This window comes from Anopheles merus, chromosome X, assembly GCF_017562075.2.
Source record: "Anopheles merus strain MAF chromosome X, AmerM5.1, whole genome shotgun sequence".
NCBI lineage: Eukaryota > Metazoa > Arthropoda > Insecta > Diptera > Culicidae > Anopheles > Anopheles merus.
Window position 1 is genome coordinate 8,262,248 of NC_054081.1, and position 18,959 is coordinate 8,281,206.

The 18,959-nt window shown below is 47.1% G+C and overlaps 4 protein-coding genes across 4 annotated transcripts; 1 reads left to right on the top strand and 3 right to left on the bottom strand.

The window, feature by feature from the left end:
• Nucleotides 1-1,048: 1,048 nt before the first annotated feature.
• LOC121596659 (BTB/POZ domain-containing protein KCTD9) lies at nt 1,049-3,081 on the bottom strand. Its single transcript, XM_041921792.1, has 2 exons — nt 1,984-3,081; nt 1,049-1,913 (listed from the first exon to the last, which is right to left on the bottom strand). The coding sequence occupies exons 1-2, from the start codon at nt 2,839-2,841 to the stop codon at nt 1,797-1,799; spliced, it is 975 nt and encodes a 324-aa protein (XP_041777726.1). The 5' UTR covers nt 2,842-3,081; the 3' UTR covers nt 1,049-1,796.
• Nucleotides 3,082-5,771: 2,690 nt separating this feature from the next.
• On the top strand, nt 5,772-16,082 carry LOC121589630 (lactase-phlorizin hydrolase-like). Its single transcript, XM_041908707.1, has 6 exons — nt 5,772-7,194; nt 8,020-8,252; nt 12,033-12,800; nt 14,745-15,020; nt 15,090-15,640; nt 15,737-16,082. Exons 1-6 carry the CDS (start codon nt 5,931-5,933, stop codon nt 15,852-15,854), a joined length of 3,210 nt encoding a protein of 1,069 aa, XP_041764641.1. The 5' UTR covers nt 5,772-5,930; the 3' UTR covers nt 15,855-16,082.
• Nucleotides 7,334-8,807, bottom strand: LOC121591629 (nucleoporin Nup43). Its single transcript, XM_041912360.1, has 3 exons — nt 8,398-8,807; nt 7,902-8,317; nt 7,334-7,811 (listed from the first exon to the last, which is right to left on the bottom strand). The coding sequence occupies exons 1-3, from the start codon at nt 8,693-8,695 to the stop codon at nt 7,482-7,484; spliced, it is 1,044 nt and encodes a 347-aa protein (XP_041768294.1). The 5' UTR covers nt 8,696-8,807; the 3' UTR covers nt 7,334-7,481.
• A 1,858-nt stretch (nt 16,083-17,940) lies between the features above and the next one.
• Nucleotides 17,941-18,930, bottom strand: LOC121591634. Its single transcript, XM_041912373.1, has 3 exons — nt 18,815-18,930; nt 18,415-18,711; nt 17,941-18,327 (listed from the first exon to the last, which is right to left on the bottom strand). The coding sequence occupies exons 1-3, from the start codon at nt 18,846-18,848 to the stop codon at nt 18,152-18,154; spliced, it is 507 nt and encodes a 168-aa protein (XP_041768307.1). The 5' UTR covers nt 18,849-18,930; the 3' UTR covers nt 17,941-18,151.
• Between the last annotated feature and the right edge of the window lie 29 nt (nt 18,931-18,959).

Genomic DNA, 18,959 nt, shown 5'->3' on the forward strand with positions numbered 1-18,959 from the left:
CACCGTACCTACCTCGACGCTGGAACTGTTTTTGTAACTTTTCCGATGCAGACATCATTCCTTGAACTAATTCAGCTTGTGTGCCTTCCCTAGAAACCATCCCTGTAATCGGCTCTAGTACCGAAAGAGATCTTGCAACTGGTTCGGAATCAATACCTTCTAAACTAAAAACAAACAACGTTCAATACAGTTTGTACAGAAATGCTGCATGTCAACACGCAAATCCCGTAACTACAAACTCCAAGAAACTAGTTTAAACTAACGTGTTACATTTATTTTCCGTTTCGCGTACCGTCTCGCAACGGGTTTTGTCAAGGCATAAGCGAGCAGCAACAGCCGCATGCTGTCAGTTCGATGGCATATCATTCGTTGTGACGTCGGTTCCGCTACAGTTCTAGCAAGTTTATTTACATTACCTGTGCGCAGTGAGCGCACACATTAAATTGCATTGCAACATCTGTGTTTTGGTTTCTGTGGGCCAGACTAGGTATGTGGCGTTAGCCAGTTTCTCTATCTCAGCCCGCAGCACCAAACCTTCAAACTCTATATACTATAATGTCGTTAGTTGTGTTTGTTCCTCGGAAGTTTTAGGAACCGTATTTTAGACTGTTATCGCTTAACACGTAAATATCAATATTTCAAACTTTTGTACATAACATAACATAGAACGATTCGGGGAAAAGCATTCAATGGAAAACATGTTTTTTCTGCACATACTATGACTGCGGTTGTGCGTATAACTTTACTACGCTATAGGCAGTGCTGCAAAATGTCACTGTCAATGTCATAAAAAAATCTGACTGAAACAAATTCCATGTCAGCGTCACGTACTCAATAGTGATAATCAGCGGAGATGCTCAACACGATTGGTGTTGATCAATGCATGCTTCGTGACATTTTTGCGACCAACGCTTGGTCAGTCACTATGTCATGACTTTTTCCTTACACTGTAATCAGTTCTGCATAATGTCACTGACATAGTCATGACAAATTCCGGCAGAAACACAATAATGTCAGCGTCACGAGCTCTTTTGTGATGACCAGAGATGAGACTCAAACAGTTGGTGGTTTCTCTTGGTCAGTCACTTGGTCGCGACATTTTCAGTCAGTGATCATCGCGATGGTCATGGGAGATGTCCCATGCGAGGGTCCCGAGGTGCATGCGAGTGGTCCCAAGAAACAAAATGAACATGTTTTCTTGCTCTGTTTGACCCGACAAAGCAATCAAAGCAGACAAATCGAGAAAGCATGCTCATTTTGCTGCTTGGGACCACACGCCAAGTATATTCCAAGAATGTCGCCGACAGAAAATGTCATGACCAAGTGAGTAACCAAGAGCTGGGTGCTAAAAACAATGTCACCAAGCATTTGAATGATCCACCAACTGATGGAGTCTCATCTTTGATCATCACAATTGTGTACGTGAGCTGATTTGAGCTTCGTTTCAGTCATGAGTGTTGGTGACAGAAACCGGTGACACTTGGCAACACTGTTCATAGTCAGAAAAAGTCATGATTGTGACGACACTAAGCTTAGCTTGTCAGTCAGAGTATCGCGGTTGACTCAAGCACTCGCATATCTCGTGTTCGGCATGTCATGACGCAGTTTCATTGAGTATCAGCAATCAGCAATCTCGTGATGCTGATGACATTTTGTAGCACTGGCTATAGGTATACGTAATACTTTCTAGCAAAAGCTCCTCAGCAAACGCGCCAATTGCAACTGCGACGCGCACACTGCTATTTGGCTTATCTTCTGTTGGGTTTGGCTCCGCCCGGAAGCCAACGAAGCGCAGACTAAATGTCGATCTGGGACATGTGGACGGGTGTGACCAGCTTTTCCAGCTGGGCGCCCTTCAGGTTGGCACCGCGCAGGTTCGCACCCTTTAGATTGCAACCGGTCAGATCACAGGACTGTGGGACGGTTTGAAAGAATGGGTCAGAATGGGAAAAATCGAGGGATAAGCCGGGGCACAACACTTACCTCCAGATTGGCACCGGCCATATCCGCATCGTTCAGCGTGCAGTTGCGCATGTTGGCCGACTTGAGGTTGGCCACCCGCAGGCTGACGCCCTCCATCACGCTGCCCTCGAGCGTGGCCCCCTTCATGTTGGCGTTCTCCAGGCTGCACCGGGTCAGGTCGCAGCACTTCAGCTTCGCGCCCTGCAGATCGGCACAGGCCGCCATCACCGAGTGCAGCTTGGCGCCCTCGAGGTTGGCGCACCGCAGCTCCGCCCGCTCGAGACAGCACCAGCTCAGGTTGGCGTACGACAGGTTGCAGTGCGACAGGCAGGCGTACTTGAAGTTGATGTTGCGCAGGTCCAGCTTCGACAGGTTGATGCCGGACAGGTGCACCCCCTGGAACCGCAGCTCGGTCGTGTGGGACGAGGTGACCAGCGTGCGGATAAAGTCGAGCCGCGTCAGCGACACGTCCGCCCGCTCGATCTCCTGGATCTGCCGGGCCAGCCCGTCCAGCCCGTAGTAGCGGGCCTCCTCCAGTATGCCCTGCAGGCTGACGTGCCGGTCGTAGATGACGCGCCCGTGCCGCAGGTAGTCCAGGATCGGCCGGAAGTAGTGCCCGTTCCGGTCGATCAGGTACGCGCCCTGCGCGTCCTGCTCGGCCGGCTTCAGCTGCTCCTGGGCGAACATCCGGGCGATCATGCTGTTCGGTTCGCGGTTCGTCAGCGTCAGCCGGGTGGTGGTGAAGATCTCGCCCCCGACGTTCAGCGTTACCCACCGTTCGGCGCGTCCGTCCGGTTCGGGCGCGGTTCGGATCGGTGCCACCGGGTCACTGTCGGCTGCCGGCTCCGCTGGCGACACCGTTCCGTTCGGCGGTTCCATTGCCGCGATGGTTGACGGCGGACAGGAGCACGAATCGGTTGATGGTCGTTACACCCCCGGCTGTGCGGGTGGCGAGTAGAACAAACCCAAACGGCAGAGCCCAAGCCACTCCTATGTTTTCTTTCGGCTTGCGTTGCCTTTGTTGTTCTTGTGTGTTTTCTACCTACCGTGCACCCTTTCCAGCCGTCCCACGCACGGGCCTGGATGCGTTTGCATTAATTTTAAAATCGTTCCCGTACAACGTTTCTGCGCGTTTGACAGCGCTTTGTTTTGATTTCCCAGCACATCCCAGCACACAACTTCCTTTCTACGTGATAGTGCGACAATCGCGTGTATTCATAGCACTCTGGCTCATTTACAATTTTATTCCGAAGCGGATATTTCTGAATGCCTAAAAAAGATATTTTTCCCAATAAAAAAAAAACTTTTCACAATTAATCTAAAAGATTAGAAAAAGACACAATTTCTCAGGGTTTACAAAAAAATAGTTACAGCTGAAAAATAACGCCTCGTAACGCTTCGTTTTAGACGACTAGATCCAATGCACACATTATGCTGGATTTTCCTGCTGCATCATAAAGCATAACTACTTTCATAGACGTTAATCCCCTAGAAGCGTTTTCACAAATCCTGTAAAAAGACAATTAACTCTCCCCAAACACCCTTGATGAAGCTAACTCTCAAATAGCCAGCGCGTACTTTGTAGCTGATTTAGGGCTGTTTAATGAAAAATCGTTCCGATGTCGTACTTTGTGGCTGATTAAGAGATAGACGGTACTTTGCGGAACTATGGAGCTTTTTAACAGGCACATCCCAAATAGCCAGCTCGTACTTTATAGCTGATTTAGAGCTGTTTAACGAAAAATCGTTCCGATGTCGTACTTTGTGGCTGATTAAGAGATAGACGGTACTTTGCGGAACTATGAAGCTTTTTAACAGGCACATCCCAAATAGCCAGCTCGTACCCCAAGTGCCACAAATCTACTAAACGACCACTAAACGCCTTCTAAACGACTCAAGCTCTCTACCTAAACGGAATATAGAAAGACTTCGTTTAGCAGACGGCAAACGACTCATGCATTCTAAAAATAGCAAAAAAGCTGGTGGCGCTCTCTGTTGGTGGGATACCCCAACCAGTTGAGCTTCATCGCTTGGAGGAGAGCTTTCTCATTTCTTCTGTACTGTTGTATGGTTTCGCATTGAAGTTATGCATCGCTAGAACTAGAACGGCGATACGATTGTTTAAATACTAAACTCCAACGGAAACCACCAGCACTGAAGCAAGTGAGATTAGAGTAATGGTCGTTGGTGTTGATATCCACGTATCTGACCACACGACCATTTATATAGATTTTTGCTCAGAAAGTTAGAAGGCTATATAGGTCATGATAAGTTGAAACTTGTCGAAACACATTGCAAGAAAAGGATAGCAATATAATGGTGAGTTGTAATACGCCATCTATTGATCAAACCAATGAAGCTGTGGAGCTTTCATTTTTTTCTATGGATATTCAATTTTCCAGTCGTTTAAGCTTAATCTGTGGCGCTTGGGACTTTATAGCTGATTTAGAGCTGTTTAACGAAAAATCGTTCCGATGTCGTACTTTGTGGCTGATTAAGAGATAGACGGTACTTTGCGGAACTAAGGAGCTTTTTAACAGGCACATGGTACTTTTTGAAACTTTACGGCTGATTAGCACTATGTGTAGGGTTCATGGTGGATCTTGAAGGCTTGTGAGATGGCTCTTGTCAAAGTGTGAAAGACGGACGCCGGCAATAATCTCATTGCTGCTGCACAAGTTAGATTCGTTAATTGAAGAATGAATATTGAGTGAAGTGATTGTGAATTATCAGTAAATTGTGTAAAATTTTGTGTAATTCATCAATACGAAACAAATCTTGTCGATCAATGACGCTTGCTTGAAAATAAAACACAAAGAAAAATAATCCCTGGCATCGTGGCATAAGGAAGCTGCTTAGGCGCTGTTTGAAAGACCCACCTGGAACTTTGATGCTGTTTATCTACTGCAAAAGGCGAATTAGAGCAGCGATCTTTAGCATGCCAAAATGAGCTGCTTAAGCAATTCTGGCTATTTGGGCTCAAGCGTCAAAATGACTCAAGCTCTCAACCTAAAAGTAATCTAAAATGACTTCGTTTAGCAAACGGTAAATGAATGATTTATTCCAAGGCCACTGCTAGACACACCGAAAAACCACCATAACGAAAAAAATACAGATTATATGTAACGCATTTTAACGCTCCTTTTGTCGGTCGACCAATTTCGGTCAACCCGTCGGCGAGCGAAACCCCAAGGCCCGGGTCTATGAAAATGGTGCCGAAACATTCGTTGCCAAATCGTACGAACTTTTGTATGGTTTCGCATTGAAGTTCTGCTGCTTGAGCACATTGTCATAACAAAAACATATAATTTATGGCAAATTTCAAATATTCTCATTGGAAAAACAGGAAGTAAATGCAAATTATGTTCTTTTTATCAAAAAATAAGATGATTTTTTTTAAATTAAACAAATGAAATTGATGATAAAATACACCATTTGACTGTTATTCGCATCGCATCGCATTCGTGTTATTCGCATATCCTGGCGAATTCAAATCCCGAAAAGCCCGAATAAATGGCCCTCCACTGTCCTTAACTGATTCTATCGGCATAGAAGCAAGTAAAACCATCAGTCCAGTTGTGCTTAATTTGGACTGTGGCAATTGTTTTCGTTACTTTTTGTAATTGAAATATTTGTGGTAAAAAATCAAACAATCGTAACGTGAAATGACGTAACGTGAAAGTCGCAGAAACGGTGTCGTGTAGAAGCAGCGTTACTCGAGGAAACCCTCGAGAAACTGTACCCAAAATGCTGCTTGGGCATTCAGTGCGGCTGCGTAACGCTTCGCGAGCGTAACGCAAAGGGTTCGCCGCACGCGGGCAGCTTTGACAGCGCCAACCGACAATAACACCCCGGAGCGTACCCATTAGCACGTGCGCTCAATGTGCGAGCCGATTTGTTGTCGTTTCCCGGCAGTGCAGATTTGTTTTGCTTCGGTAAGTTAAGCCTCCGGCAGGAAGTCGACCGAGATGACGGACTGCGTAGAGATCGCGCTGACGAGCGATACCGCCGCCCAGCACTGGAGCTGCTGCGTCTGGGACGTGCGCACCGGCACGCAGCTGATGACCTACCGGAACGGTGGGCCGGCCGGGCCGAACACGCTGCACCCGGTCGGCAATCAGTGCGTGGTGGCCGGCAACCTCACCAAACCGCTGCTCACGTTCTGGCCGGTCAACCGGCAGGAGCCGTCCCACGTGAAGTACATGCTGCCCGGGCCGCCCGGTGCGGTGGCCGTCTCGCCCGACGGCAACCACTGTCTCGTCGCACACGCGCACGCCTTCACGCTCTACAGCCTGCCCACCGGGGCCAGCCTGGCCTCGGTCGCGCACCACTACGGCAAGGTGACGGTGCTGCGGTTCACCGACGACGGGTCGCACTTTGTCAGCGCCGGCCAGGACTGTCGGGTGGTGGTGTGGAGCTTGGCCCGCACCGTCCAGCAGAAGGACGCGGGCCGGATGCTGTACGAGCTGGCCGACTTCACGCTGCCCGTGTCGGACGTGCTGGTGGGAAAGGGCGGCCTGAAGGCGCTGCTTGCCGCCGTCTCGCTCGACCGGTCGGCCAAGCTGTACGAGCTGGGCACCGGGCGCCTCCTGCTAAGCGTCCTCTTCCCCGTCGCCCTGTCCGCGGTCGCACTGAACGCGCTCGAGTCGGAGCTGTTCGTGGGCGACCGGAAGGGGCTGGTGTACGCGTGCAATCTGCAGTCGGTGCCGCGGTCGCGCGAGGTCCACCTGCAGCAGGACGTGCTCGAGCGGTGCGTCTTTCGGGGGCACCGGAAAGCCGTCACCTGCCTGTCCGTGTCGCTGGACAACGAAACGCTGCTGTCCGGCAGCGAGGACGAGTCCGTGATCGTGTGGCACGTGCGGACGCGCCAGCAGCTGCGGGTGATACCGCACCGGGCGCCCGTCACGAACGCGTTCTTTCTCGTGACGCCGCGCGCCATGTTCGAGCAGACGCGCGACCTGCCGGTCCCGTACCCGCCGTTCCAGAAGGTGGTCAGCACGCGGCAGGATCGCGAGCGGGCCGTCTTCCTGCTGCCGGCCCAGAAGCGCTCGCTGCGGGAGCGTTCCGAGGAGGAACCGTCGCCGGTGACCGTGGGCAGCATCAGCAGCAGCAGCAGCAGCAGCAAGGGGACGGAGATCGAGGTGCTGGAGCAGGAGGTGCAGCGGCTGAAGGCAATCAATCGGCGGCTGTACCAGCAGAGCATCCGGGCGATCACGAACGAGGTGGAGCCGTAGGGACCAGGCGACCGTCAGTGTGTGCGTGTGTGCATCGTTCAAGGCAATGTTTCGGAATGCTTTTCATTCCCTACTGTACTACTACTACTACTACTCTAAAAAGTGCGCAAAACTGTGAAATAAATCATTGAACCCCCTCCAGGATCATGCTTCGGGATGAAATCATGAAACTTTGCTGCATTTTGCTTCTTATGTTAGATTACAATATTTTCTTCCTATATTTAACTGAAACTGGGGGGACACGTAAAACGGGGAAAGAAAACAGAAGGGAAAGGAGGAAAGGGTTCACTCCACCATGTCCAACAGGTAGAGCATCTCCGCGTCGCCCCCGCAGATCATGTGCCGCACGTTCATGTCGATCGCGTTGATCGGCTTGAACTCCTTCAGGCGGGACCGCCGGCACTGGATGAAGTACTCCACCAGGGACGAGGTGCTGTTGAGCGTCCACTGCGTGACCAGCCCGGCCATGTCCGCGCTGACCATCAGGTCCTGCTCCTCCTTCGCGAACTGGATGTCCGTGACGGGGGTGGTGTGGGCGTCGCACAGCGCCGACGCACCGTACGGCTTCCGGATGTCCCACAGGATGATCGTGCCACTCTCGAGCCCGATTGCCACCTGGAGAGGGAGAGCGGGGAGGACATCAAAACCAAAGCAACAAAACCCACAAAAAAAAAAAAATAGGAGTAAAAGAGCGAATCCACTCACCACCTGCTTGTTCTTGGGAAAGTGGTTGATGCAGGTCGGCTTGTTCAGGTCCCGGTCCTCCTCGACGCACGTCTCGACGCTGAACACCGGCTTGCTGCTCTCGTCCCGCGTGTCGTAGCAGTCGATCACGCCGTACTGCTGGCCGACGATGACCAGATCCGGGTAGATGAAGGACACGCACTGGACCGCGCCACCGTCCGGGTCGCGGATCGTCCGGATCACCTTGCCCGCGTCGCCCGCCACCATGTTCACGGTGCCGTCCTCGCCCCCGGTCACCAGGTACTGGTTGAAGGCGGACACGCCGGTACAGGCCGACCGCACCCCGCCGTTCGTGTGCAGATCGTGCAGGTTGTACGTGTGGGTGAAGTCGTACGACAGCCGCGACTCGCGGTTCAGATCCAGCACGCTCAGCGTTCCTGCAGGGGAAAGACGGAAAATGAAAAAAAAAAAAAAACCGGCGCACTAAACACCACCACCACAACCCCGCACGCCGTACCTTCCGAGGTGACCGCCGCCAGATGCTTGTCGTCGAGAAACTCCAGCCCGACGATGTCGCCCGTCACGCCAAACTTGGCGGTCGGCTGCGGCACCAGCGGCACGCCGGTGTCGTCCTCGTCGGTCAGCCGGTCGTGCACCAGATTCCACAGCCGGACCGTGTTCACCCGCTCGCCCCAGCTGCCGGTCACGAAGAAGTGCTCGTCCTCGGTCTGGTTCGGCAGCCAGCGCACCCGGGACAGCTTGTCCACCAGCAGGAAGCTGACAATTTCGTCGCGCCCGTCGTCCGCCGTGTTCATGCTGGTGCTTGCTGGACCTTAATTTTCCGCACGGCAAGAGTCAAACAAGCCCGCGCCAATTCGGTGCGGTTAACGTAAACAGTGTATGTGTGTGTGTGTGTCACGGATGAAGGAGATTTTGAACGGCTGTTTGTGTACGAACCAAGGTGGATTAAAAACATCAGGTGGTGGATAAGGGCCTTTGGGTGGTCGCCATAGTTGAGGGACTTTACGTCATTTTAAAACCGTTAATCATTGGTTTCCGCTCACAAAGCTTAGCAAATAGAACAGATTTATTTGTTATTATGTGTATTTTTGTGTGTCTATTGATTTTATCGAAAAAATGACAGATATTCACAAAAGATTTGATGATTTGTTTTTGCACGAAATTTAAAACCATATGAGTAAGAGTTCTAATCTCACGTAAATTGTCCATGCGACTCGTAGATAATGAGAAATTTATGTGAAAATTAAAAAAAATGATTTTTTAGTTTTTATGATCAAAAATGTCGATAACACTATGAATTATAGAATAAATTCATGGAATAACACAAAATAATACACTTTAATCCGTGTTTTAATGTTAAATAAGAATTTACGAGTTTAAATATATTTTTTTAGGAATATTCAATCGAAAAAATGAGGTAGTTAAATTTTATGAACAAATTTAATAAATATAAACAAAGTTTGAACCCTGGGGACCTTACGTCAAGTGACGAATTGTCAAAATTCACTAGAGTCCACCTGATATTTTTAAATCACCCTTGGTACGAACTGCCCGTTGCTGTCGTTGTACTATGTGCCCAACGGCCAACTGTCAGTTGCTGTTGTTGACAGTGCGCTCGGAGGAAGATGTAATTTGCAGGGGTCTATGATAGGTATACCTTTCACCTTGTTCAATGGTAACAAAATACAGGCGGTCCCCGAGATACGCTATTGACCGTTGTCGCAAATCGTGTACCCGTCTGTTCTCGAGTTACGAGGTTTAAGGCCTTATTAGACGGAGGAAAATACTGTCATTTCTTGATTGGCATTTATCTGTCAAACTAAGACTTTGGCACAAAAATACCACGCGTACGTGTAATAAGGCAAGAGAATTATTCTGCCACCTTTCACATTTATTATTTAATTTATTGATTTTCTTGGCTTTATTCGAAAAAAAAATCGTTCGTTGTTTCCCATTTTTGTTGTTTTCATTCATCATTATCAAGAAATTCAATACGCTCTATCGACATTGACAGTAAAAATCTACTCTGGAGCAAATCGAAATTGAGCATGCCGAATTCCGATTTTATATCAAATCATGTTTGAAGGATAGATTCCAAAATCAAATGACAGTATTTTCCTCTTTTTAATCACTTTGGGGAATTTGGAATGGAATTGATACATCAAACGACGTTAGACAGCTTTTATCTCACCAGGAAAAATGAATTGGTCTTGACTAATGTAGATTATGTCAAGAAGGAGAATTTAACTGCCAAGGTGTAAAATGGTGTTTTTTTTTTTTAGAAAGAAACACATAAGGCAGATCTGATAGTGTCTTTGTAAAAAAAACTCCTTCGGCATGAAGTTATTATTTCTAATAGAAATATATGTGCTACATAAAATTCCGTTCAGCAATCCCGAGCGTGTTATTAGAGTGGAACGCCGGTTATCCGGGCTCATCGGGACTTGACCTTGCCCGGATATGCGAATAACACGGATAATGAGTCAAATGATATATTTAATCACAAATTCCTTATGTTTTTTTTGGAAATTATTCGTATGTTTTGATTAAAAATTACTCAGTTGTTATGAACTACATTTTTTCCAATGAGAATTTAATCAATTAGCTATGAATTATATTGTTCCCAAGTGCCACAAATCCACTAAACGACCACTAAACGGCTTCTAAACGACTCAAGCACTCTACCTAAACGGAATATAGAAAGACTTCGTTTAGCAGACGGCAAACGACTCATGCATTCTAAAAATAGCAAAAAAGCTGGTGGCGCCATCTGTTTGTGGGATACCCAACCAGTTGAGCTTCCTCGCTTGGAGGAGAGCTTTCTCATTTCCTCTGTACTGTTGTATGGTTTCGCATTGAAGTTATGCATCGCTAGAACTAGAACGGCGATACGATTGTTTAATTACTAAACTCCAACGGAAACCACCAGTACTGAAGCAAGTGAGAATTGAGTTATGGTCGTTGGTGTTGATACCCACGTATCTGACCACACGACCATTCACATAGATTTTTGCTCAGAAAGTTATAAGGCTATATAGGTCATGATAAGATGAAACTTGTCGAAACACATTGCAAGAACAGGATAGCAATATAATGATGAGTTGTAATACGCCATCTATTGATCAAACCAATGAAGCTGTGGAGCTTTCATTTTTTTATATGGATATTAAATTTTCCAGTCGTTTAAGCTTAATCTGTGGCGCTTGGTTTTTTTTTTTGCTATGCTCATGCGCTATGATAACCGATTTGTAGAATATCCACTTCAGAACGCAATGTCACCTTTAAATTGAAATGTCATTTCTCAAAAGTACAGATGATCGGATGGTCGAATAAAAGGTACCCGGATAAATGGCGCTCCACTGTACATTACCGAAGCGAATTTTTCTGTCAAATTTGGATAAATTCCAGAATTATTCCTGTAAGACATGTGACTCTAGACAGTCGAAGTCTAAACGAGAGAGTAAGCCTCTGAATATGTTGTTTCAAACAAACGTTTGTACAACATAGGAGGATACATCCCCTCTCGCCAAATAGAAGAAGAAGAATTCCTGTAATGTAATAAGGCCTTTAGTGGAGTTGTGGTACTTGGTTGTGGCACTTGACAAATGATGTAAAATTTGCTGAAAGAAGTATCAAATTTAATAAACCGCGTATCTCGAGCCCTCAAATAATTGCCACCGCCTATCTCGGGGACTACATGAATTAGAAAAAAATAATTATGAAAAAAAATCTAAAATATTCAATGTGTAATCTGTATCTGAGAAAGTGAGTAGCCCTGCAAATCGACAACAAGCAGCAAGTCGACAAATGGTGTTGCGCGCTTTGCATACCACCAGGGGCAAAATTAAATTTAACGTACGCAGCAAGGTGTACGAAGGTCCCATACCTAATAAGAACAGTAATTTATGTTGTCTCAATCTAATTCTATATTTACTTCTTCCCCTCACACCGCCTTTCCCGCGGTTCTGTTATCACTACCAACATGAATTATGTGTGTCTATGTGTGTTAAAACCTGCGAAGGGCTCAAAGATCAGCACCAGCAGACCGACTCGCATCCAGACGCTTCCCTATCGCTTTCTCTCTCTCTCTTCCTCATTACGAACAGTTGTCCCTTTCTATCGTCCAAACAGATAAGGAAATTAAGGGCGCATCTTTCCGGCCGAACGGGCTACACCGCACCACTCAGTTTGCATCGGATCGTGAAGTGGTGCAGTTTAGAAAGCGACATGAATCGTTGCTGGCAATGGTGTGCCGTGTTGGTGTTGGTCTATGCTGCCCACTGCCAGGGCTACATCACGACGGGCATGCCGACGCTGATTGAGCGGGATCGGGACCCGGTCGCATCGTTTCCGTACCCGCTGCGGCAGGCACTGGGGCAGCGTCCGTCGCCCCCACCGTACAACGGCACCGAGCAGGAGCCGGGCGACGAGCTCAAGTTTCCGGCAAACTTTCTGTTCGGTGCCGCCACCGCGGCGTACCAAATCGAGGGCGCCTGGAACGTGGACGGCAAGGGCCCGAGCGTGTGGGACACGCTGACCCACACCCATCCGGAGCTGGTAGTGGACGGGGCCACCGGTGACCGGGCGGCCGACTCGTACCGCCTCTACAGAAGCGACGTCGAGGCGCTGGAGAAGGTCGGGTTCAACTACTACCGCTTCTCGATCGCCTGGTCCCGGCTGCTGCCGCGGGGCGACCGGTCCTCCCTCAACCAGGGTGCGGTCCGCTACTACAACGCGCTAATCAACGCGCTGCTGGCGCACGGGATCGAACCGGTCGTGACGATGCTGCACTACGATCTGCCCCAGTACCTGCAGAACCTGGGCGGGTTCGCGTCGCCACTGATCGTGGACTACTTTCGCGAGTACGCCGACACCCTGTACTGGAATTTCGGTGATCGGGTGAGTGGCGATCCTAGGGGGTTGTGTCTAATGTAGTGTGGGGTTTCATGAATCTTTCGTTGAGATTCTTTCATATGAATCTTCAGTGATGAGTAATTCGGATCTCGAGTCGAATTTTCCAAGATTCACGAATCTCTAAAAATGCTTAAATCATCAAAGAATCACGAATCTCTAAAGATTCACAAATCTTTAAAGATTCATTAATCTCTAAATAATCTCCAAGGCTTCATTAATCTGTTGGTATTCATGAATCTCTCCCCGTAGCAAAACTAACTGTTCGGCTGCGTGGTACCTTTCAAGCAGTCTGATGAAAGCCTGTATAGGCTGCCATGATTGGTCGAAGTAAAGACATAGCGGGCGATCCGGCCAGTATTCCTTGAGGCACAAGAGAGTTTTAGTTGATTCAAATCCAGCTGCACATGTGGGTACTGGTGAACTTCCCCTTGTGTCCTATGAAAAGGTTCTTTCTTGTCTTAAACGGGAATAGGCTGCCATGACCACGTAGGTTGTTACGCCAAGAAGAATAATAAAAAGCTTCAGCTTTATGTTTCTAGAGATTTATTAATTCCTTGAGATACGTTAATCGTTAGAGATATAAGAATCTTTTGGAATTCATGAATCTTTCGAGATTCAAGATTCTTTTGATATTCTTGAATTTTTCAAGATATATGAATTTTTCGAGATTCATGAATATTTGAGATACATGAATCTTTCTAACCGAGAATCAGATTGATTGAATCATTGCAAAGATTCATTCAGATCCACGAATCTGAATTAATATTTGAAATGATTTATGAATCTGAATGTAGGTTGCAAAGATTCATGAAGCTCAAAAACTCTCCAAAAATCTCCAAAGATTTATGAATCTCGAAAGATTAATGAATTACAAAAAAAAAAATCATACATCGAAATATTCACGAATCTCTATGGACTCATGAATCTCAATGGATACATACATTTCCCAAGATTCATAGAGCTTGAGTTTCCCATTATTCTTCTTCTTGGCGTAGCAACCTATGAGGTCATCGAGACTAATGTTGGGTAAATATAAGTCAGATACACGAATCTGTATGAATCTTCTTGGCGTTCTTGGGGCTTATCATATGTTTTTTGGAAGGCAAATTCAATATTTTGAAAATCAGCTATCTCTAAAGATTCTTGAATCCCTGGGACTATATGCATTATAATGGATTTATGAATCCATAAACCCAGTCTAGTGGTACAGTCGTCAACTTGTATGACTTAACAACATGCCCGTCATGGCTTCAAGCCCCAAATAGACCGTGCCGGCATACGTAGGACTGATTATCCTGCCAAGGGGGGGCGGGGGGGGGGGAATCAATAAGCCTCTGAAAGCCAAGCCCACAAGTGGTACAGGCAGGCCTTGACCGATAACGGTTTTTGAGTCAAAGAAGCAGAAAAAGAAGAAGAAGTAAAATTCATGAATCTTTAGTGATTCATGAATCCTTGGAGTTTCATGAATCTTAGAAGATTCATCAATGTTTGAAGATTCGATTCGAGATTCGAATCACCCATCACTGAAGATTCATATGAATGATTCTCAACGATAGATTCATTTTGCTACGGGGAGACGGTCCATGCGAGGCTTTAACCCACTACGGGAATATTGTTAGGTGGGTTCGCGGAAATTAAATATTTTGAAAACATACCCTAAAATCTCTAAATATTCATGAATCCCTGGAGATATATGGATTTTAATTGAAGTATGAATCTTTGAAGATTCATTCATCTTTCATCGAGATTCACGAAATTTTGGAATCTTTAGAGATTCGTGAATCTTTGAGGAGTCAATTCGAGAATTCAAATTACTCATCACAGAATATTAATATGAATGAATCTCAATCCCAACACTAGTTGTGTCCGAGATGGAAAACCATGCTATATCTTTTCTTTTTCGTTTCTTTTTTTGCTACCAACTTGCAGGTGAAGGTTTGGATCACGCACAACGAACCGTACGACTTTTGCGTGGAGGGATACGGGACGGGCAGCACCGGGCCGCTCGTGTACGCGACCGGCGTCGGCGAATATCTGTGCGCCCATCACGTGCTGCTGAGCCACGCGGCCGCCTACCAGCTGTACAAGGAGCGGTACCGGTCGCAGCAGCGGGGAAAGATCGGCATAACGCTCAGCGGACGTTACTACTATCCTGCCACTAACGTCACGCCGTACGATACCGTCGAGCGTGCCCTACTGTTTCAGGTATGTGGTTTATGGTATAAAAAAAAACGAACGAACCACTCTTTACACTAACACATCCCACATCACCAGATCGGTTGGTTTGCCGAGCCACTGTTCGGCGAGGACGGCAACTATCCCGCCGTGATGGTGGACGAGATCGGCAACAACAGTGCACTGGAGCGCCGGTCCCATTCCCGCCTGCCCACCTTTACCAGCGCGGAGCGGCTGCTTGTCCGGGGCAGTGCGGACTTCTTCGCCTACAACTACTACTCCAGCCGGCTGGTCGAGCTGGACCGGGCGGAGTACAACACGGCGGAGCCGCCGGCCTGGCGCCGGGACGCGCGCATCCTGCAGTCGGTCGACCCGGGCTGGAGCCGGGCCAAGTCCACCTGGCTGTACGTGGTGCCGGAGGGCCTGCGGGGCGTACTGAACTGGTTCCGGCGGCGCTACCGCAACCCGACCGTGCTCATCACCGAGAACGGCTACTCGGACGACGGCCAGCTGGACGATGCGGCCCGCATCGACTACTACGCCCGGCACCTGGACGCGCTGCTGACGGCGGTCGTGGTGGACGGGTGCAATGTGGCCGGCTTCACCGCCTGGAGCATCATCGACAACTTTGAATGGTTGCGCGGGTACAGGTGCGTTTGTGTGTGCCAGTTGGAGGCTGAGTTTTGGATAACCAAAAAAAAAAAAAAAAATCATTCCCTTTTGTTCTGGTTTTTTCCCCCTAACAGCGAAAAGTTTGGACTGTTCTACGTCAACTTCAGCGATCCGCAGCTCCAGCGGGTGCCGAAAGCTTCGGCCGACTTTATGCGGCGTGTCATCAGCACCCGCACCATTCCAGCGCACTAGCCAAAGGCCGGCTGAAGTAATCTAACGGTTGGGCAAATAATTTGAATAATTAAACATGACTTCAATTTGGTGCTGCCGATGGTACGGCACAATACGCAAATAAGTTAACTTTTTAGTAGAATTATGACGCTATGCTGGGGCCATGTGGTTTGGTGTGCGCATATTGAAGGATTTAGGAATAATAGAAGATTAATAAATGATTCAGCTTTAAATGCTCTGGAACAAGTACTTCTCCAAACAAGTAAAATCTCGCATGTAGAGCAATATCATTTGTGTTTCTGATACATTTACAGCAGCTGCGAAATTAAGTGCACAATTGTTATCATTGGGAATTTCTTCAAATTTGAACATCGTACTTTCAAAAAAACAACGAATGATTTACCTCACCTTTTATAATAGATCTATCTTGCATTGAACCAAGAGCATACAAATTTACAAACATTACATTTGCCATCCAGGTTAGGTATGGTGTGAGGAAAACAGTTCTCGGAACATGAAATAGGTCAAATTGATGCTTGCCACACACTTGGAGAATCGAATTACGAAATCGGTGTAATTATTCAAAGATCTGCGAATGTTACTAACAATAATCTCAATTATCCAAGTGCATATAGCCAAAGGAAGTGGGTGAGAGATGAACGAAGAATAATTAGGGCAGCTTCGTACTCCAATAAAGGATGTCTGAGAATCTCACAAGAACTAGAATTAAATGCAAGCAAAACAACAGGGAACAGAGGAAAGTTCCCAATCTACAACTGCATCACAAAACTACAAAATTAGAACTTGCTGCCGTACATATGGCGTGGAAAAGTGAATCGAATGACGTAAGTGTTCGTGATGTTGTAACATATTTTAAACTAGATATTGATTGTAGGTCAGTTGGAGTGATGCAAAAAAGTTCAATCTTGATGAACCAGACGACTATTCTCACTACTGGCGAAAGTTTTTGACATGAAGCGCTGTATTTTTCAACACGCTATTTTAGAGGTGATTCGGTAATGATTGGGGTGCATCTAGCAGCCATCGAAAGTAAGATTTGGCGATTGTTCTAATACGGAAGGATAGTGTATAAGTACATCCATATCCTAGGCAATCATTTGAAATCTTATTCGAACATATACAACAACAACCAGTTGATATTCCAGCAAGAAAACGCTTCCGTTGATGTCAGCAAGATAACCAAGGATATCCTGGAAAGAATGCAAACCAATAATATGACCTGGCCAGCCTTGTCTTCTGATCTAAATATCATCGAGAACGTCTGGGGCATGTTTGTTCGAAAAGTATATGAAGATGGGAAATACTATGAGACCGTACAGCGTCTGGAAGTAGCGACTAGAACTATGTCTGTTCAGTCTTTGCTTTGAAACTGACTGAAAGTATGCCATAACGGAATTTTTAGGTGATCAACCGTAATTGAGGATCAACTGATTACTAGATTTAAAAAAAAAACTTGTCAATATGTGTTAGTTTTTCTTTTCAATTCAATACCTACGTGAGGCTAGCATACACGGAAGCGTCTGCATTTCAAGTTTATTTTTTTAAATTATGGAGAATATTTCCAAAATGTTTGTGAATTTTTTTCAGGCAAAAGTTTATTGAAATGTATTTGAAAATGTGTGATTTTTTTCAAAAATATCCGATTATTTTTAATTGCCTTAAGTCAACAAAAACTAGGTGAGGTTAGCATTATGAAACGCAGTGTACTAAAACAGTGGACCACTTTTTCAATAAAATAATTCAAAAATAACAACAAATATCTTCCCAATCTTCCCCCCAGTACATTTGCAGTGCTGGAAACAACTATTAAACTTTTCATACAAAATTATATGAAAAAGAGACTCCCGCATAATGAGTGATTCACTGGAACGAATTAACACGCATATAGATTTAAGAGGAACTGGAAAAGGGGAGTGTCGTTGGCTAGCTTGTCCAGTTTGCGTCATCTATTGCGGATACCGCTTCAAGCTTTGCTGCGAATGACGTGCAACAGAAAATCCAACCTGCTGACAACATAGCTTTCCCGACACTTCATCAATTCTTTCACTCTTGCATTTCGCACTAACGACTAGGTAATTATTTTTTCCGCCACTGTATTTCTCTTCCTTCTTTGTGGGCTTTCCGCCCCAAAATCGCATACTATATGCCTATATCATGCTGTGCATCGTAATGTACTTTTCCTATCCTATACGTGAAACAATTAAACATACTTCCTGATCTCACCGGCTTGAGCTCGGGGCCATTCATCCCTGCCCGTTGTCAGTCTGCGTCGTCTCTCTCACGTCCGCCTTGCACCCCTACAGCGGCTGCACGATCTGGTCGGCGACGACGGGTTTCGTCTGCTCGTTGCGCAGCTGCAGGACAAAGATCAGCTGCCGCAGCACCGGCGTCCACTGGGCGCACTTGCCGCCGTGATCACACACGATCGTGCGGTGCAGCACGTTCGCACGCACGTCGTCCTCATCGAGCAGGGCTGTGACGGGGGAGGGTGCGATTGCAAAAACAAGCAGGTCGTCATTAGTAAGCCTAAACATGGAATCAATAAATCAAACGAACTCACCAGCGGACAGGCGGTAGATCAGGGCCTCCAGCTGTTCCGGCAGCGTACCCTTCGCCCACTGGTCGTACAGCAGATCGATACGCTTTTGCACATTCGCCCGGCGTGACTCCTCCAGCTGCTGCACGTACCCATCGAACACGGTCCGTACCTGGCCGATCATCTCCGCCCGCTCCGGCAAGCTGTCCTCGGCGGCGGGGGCGGCATTCTCCTCCTGCTTCTTGTCGGCTTTGGCTCCGCCAGCCCTCGGCTTGTGGCTCGTCGGTATCGGGGGCGGATCGTTCCAGCCCGGATCGTGCGCTTTATGGACAAACGAAAAACAAAAAAAAAAACAAACAGGTTCGCCGTCGAATGAGCAATGTTGGCAAGGAAGGGTGTATTTTAATGGTCCATTTAAACTTACATTTCGTTGCACTACGATAGTTTTCGCCACTCATTGCTAATGGTCATGGTTTTTGGTTCGCTCGGATGCTTCGTCTTCGATTTCGTCCAAACATACAGCTCGCTGCTTGGGCTGTCAAATTGGTCCCGCACAGCTGTACCGATTT